The following is a 4,008-nucleotide window of genomic DNA, read 5'->3' as shown; positions in this document are numbered from 1 at the left end:
AAAAAAAAAAAAAAAGAAATGTATAAATTCATCTTGATGTTTCCCTTTGATCCTTAGTTATTTAGGAGAGTTTCTTCATTCCCAAATTATTAAAGTATGTTTTGGCTGTTTTTTCTTTTATTCTATTGTCAGAAAATGCAGACTATGAAGTCTCAACTTTTAACAGTTTATCAAGATTTTCCTTGAAGCCAAGTTACTCAATGAACTTTGTTCAACAGATATAAGAGAAAAATTATATTTTGTTGTATGGTCCAAAATTCTCTTTAATTAAGTCTTGCCTGTTGGTATTTTTCAAATCTTTATTTTTCCTAATTTTGATCTACTTGTTTCATATTCTGGAAGAGATACAGTAAGAATCTCTTACTTTAATAGTTCACTTTGCAGTTATATGTGCTTTTTTGCTAATTTTATTTGTGTGTCTGAGGGACGGGCATACGTATACCTAATGGTTAATGCATTTTTTATCCTTTTTCATGTATTAAATGGTATTATTATAGGATCCCTTTTTTCAACCAAAAAGAAAAAAGAAAAACACTTTAACATCGAATTCCACTTTGATAGTTACATTGCCACACCTATTTTTACTTTTATTGCATTCGGATGATGTGTCTTTTCCCTGAGCTTTATTTTATATCCATATTTGTCTCTGTGTCAGATTACCCATTTGTTTACAATAGATATCTTTTGTTTTTTTTCAAATCCAACTTATAGTCTCTGTTGGTAGAATTTTACCTCTCAGTTTAGTGTAATAATGATTTATCTGATTTTATGCCTTCCATTTGATGTTTACTGTTTAACTCCTTTTATTTTCTGCCTTTTCTTTATATAATATTTTCATTGGATTGATTAAATTTCTGCTCATTGTTTCCATTCTGCACCCCATTTTTCCATTTTTTCCTGAGATTATTAGGAATGTTTTATCATAGGGTATTAATTTTCTCTTTAGTGGCCTCTTTATCACATTGTCACATTGTCCTTTTTTATAGTTATATACCTTTTGCAATAATTATTGCTGAACAATAGTTTCCAATTCAACATTTCTTGTGTGATTCAATTTACATTTATTTGGACTACTTCTTTCAGTACTTCTCTCAAAGATAGAGATACTCTGCAAGTGCTTTTATTTCTGAAAATGTCTCGCTGGCCCTGACAGAGGAGTGGTATTTTAGATGCTATTTCTGACAACATTTAGCTTTCACTACTGCAGATGAAGAGTTTTCTTATTTCCTTAATTCATCCTCTGTAAATAGTCTTTAGAAGTGTTTTCTATTTATAAATTTATTCTATACATTCAAGAATTGTGCCAGATTTGTTCACTGAGTTCCTATTTGTGTATGTGGAGGAGTTTATAGCCTAGTTGTGTCAGCAGAGGGAGATGTGTTTGTGTGCTAAGTCCCCAGTGCAAGTACAGGTGTGCCTGGGATTGGCACTCTTGGGATGGCTGATGGAGATGCGCGGTAGGTAGTCATACAGGCATAGAGGTCAGTCATGGGGACATGGGATTGATTGGTAGAGAGCCAGAACAATTATGGTAGAGGAATTGAAGACTCTGTGATCAGGAATTGTAGGATGAGTGATGCAGGGCTCATGGGCAATAAGGCATGGGAATCAGTGAATCTGAGGTTTCAGTAATGGCTTCTGGGAGTACTCTCTGGGCACCAATTGACACTTAGAGCAGATTGAAGAGTGGTAGTGAGGAGTTAGGTACCAGGGTTGATGATAACTTGAAGGGCCTGTGAAATCAGATAGTATAATGATGTAATAGAACAGTATGTCCTTTGGATATTTTATAAAGTATTTAAGCACTCCACAATTATTGGATATCTAAATGTTTCTAATCTTTCTTTTTTATTAACCATGTTATGGTAAAATGTTTGCACTTAAATCTTTGTACAATATGGGATGGGATGATATTTTAATGTTGTAGCTCCAGAAATAGATTTTTGAGTAAGGTGCATGGGCACTAAATGATGTATGTGCCCATGGTGACACGGGCACACTTCCTTCTCTCATCTGTACTTCTATCCATCTGTTTTCTCAGATCTCTGCCCCTTTGTCCGAAGAGCCAAAAATGACCAAGACCCTGGTGAGTTCTTATTTGTTCATCTGTTTATTTGTTGCTTTCTTTTACTTTTAGTGGATTTTAGGAGACATCTAACAATCCCTATAGTAAGATGACAAGACTAGATAAATAAAAACTAAGATCAGAGAAAATGAAGAAGAGACTGTCAACCCCAAGTCAAGTTTAGAATATATGGTCTTACACAGTTATGAACTTTGAACTGTTAAATTGTCTCTGATCTTCCTGAAAGACATGGCAATAATGGAAACTGGATACATGGTTTATATTAATAAAATTAACAAGTAATTTATTTCATCTGTGGTAAAGATTTCATGGTTCTTGATGTTTGAGAAATGTTTTGATAGATCTTCAGATGGTTAATGACAGAACAGTCTTCAATAGCAACCCTACCGAAAGTGCACTAACAGGCCAGGCGCAGTGGCTCATACCTGTAATCTCAGCACTTTGGGAGGTCGAGGTGGGTGGATCACCTGAAGTCAGGAGTTCCAGACCAACCTGGCCAATATGGTGAAACCCCATCTCCACTAAAAATACAAAAAGTAGTCAGGTGTCATGGTGGGCACCTGTAATCCCAGCTACCCAGGAGGCTGAGGCAGGAGAATTGCTTTAACCCAGGAGGCAGAGGTTGCAGTGAGCCAAGATTGCACCATTGCACTCCAGCCTGGGTGACAGGAGCAAAACTCTGTCTAAGGGAAAGGGAAGGGAAGGGAAGGGAAGTGCACTAACAGTTTTTCTGTTGCTCTCTTATAGTACAGTGCTTCTGACACTGTACTTGCATTTGCATTGGAATTCAGATTCTGATTTAGTAGCTATGGGATGGGATATGAGAATTTTTATTTCTCACGAATTTCCACAGAACATCAATGCTCCTTGTCCAAGGACCACTTTCTGAAACAAACTTGAGGTTTTATCATGAATGGGAGTTGAATTTTGTTAAATGCTGTTTCCGTACCAATTGACATGATAATGTGATTTTACTTCTTGAGTCTGTTGGTATGGTAGATTACACTAATTGATTTTTTAATATTGAACCAGCCTTGTATCCGTGGAATAAACTCCACTTAGTTGTGGTATATACTTTTTAAATTATTTGTATTTGCTAATATTTTGCTAATATTTTGTTAAGGGTTTTTGTATCATATTTATGAAGGGTATCACTTTTTTTTTCTTTCTGTCTCTCTCTCTTTTTTTTCTTTTGTTACTATTTCTGGTTTAGGTATCAGGATAACCCTGGCCTCATAAAATAAGTTGGAATGTGTTCCTTTATATTGATTATTCTGCCAGAGATTGTGTATAGTGTGTGTTTTCTTTTTCTATACTTTGTCCAGTTTTCGTGTCAGGGAACTCATAGCCTCGCACAATAAACTGGGAAGTATCCCCTGCTCTTCTCAGTTTTTTCTGGAAAAAACTGTGTAGAATTTATGTTAATTATGTTAATTCTTCAAATATTTAGTAGAATTCTCCAGAGAAACTGTCTGGGTCTAGAGATTTCTTTTTTGGAAGTTTTAAGATTACAAACTCAGTTTCTTTAAGAGTTACAGGGCTATTCATATTGTCTACTTAATATTGAGAGGGTTGTGGTAGTTTGTGTGTTTTCAGGAACTGGTCCCTTTTATCTACGTTGTCAAATTTATGTGTGCAGAGTTGTTGGTAGTTGTCTTAGTCAGCTCAGGCTGCCATAACAAAGTACCATAGACTGGGTGGACTAAACAACAAAAATTTATTTTCTCACAGGGAGGCTGGAACTCAAAGATCTTGGTGCGAGCATGGTCAGGTTCTGCTGAGGGCTCTTTTCCTGGCTTGTAGACGAAAACCAGATTCTCACTATGTGCTTACAGGCCATTCCCTAGTGACCACCTGCCTGCCTGCCTATGGAGAGAGAATCTCTCTCTATAAGGCCACCTGTCTTATCAGATTAGGACCCC

The 4,008-nt window shown here is 36.1% G+C and overlaps 1 protein-coding gene across 1 annotated transcript in view; it reads left to right on the top strand.

Moving 5' to 3' along the window:
* LOC105501540 (zinc finger protein 484) overlaps positions 1 to 4,008 on the top strand; it is a 46,291-nt gene that overhangs the window by 4,944 nt on the left and 37,339 nt on the right. Inside the window, exon 2 of the mRNA XM_011927533.1 lies at positions 2,042 to 2,086. Within this exon, the coding sequence (XP_011782923.1) occupies positions 2,072 to 2,086 (15 nt within the window). The 5' untranslated portion in view covers positions 2,042 to 2,071. The remainder of the gene's footprint in view (positions 1 to 2,041; positions 2,087 to 4,008) is intronic.

This window comes from Colobus angolensis, unplaced genomic scaffold, assembly GCF_000951035.1.
Source record: "Colobus angolensis palliatus isolate OR3802 unplaced genomic scaffold, Cang.pa_1.0 Scaffold72, whole genome shotgun sequence".
Taxonomy (NCBI): Eukaryota; Metazoa; Chordata; class Mammalia; order Primates; family Cercopithecidae; genus Colobus; species Colobus angolensis.
This window is presented reverse-complemented; position numbering and strand designations above follow the sequence as displayed.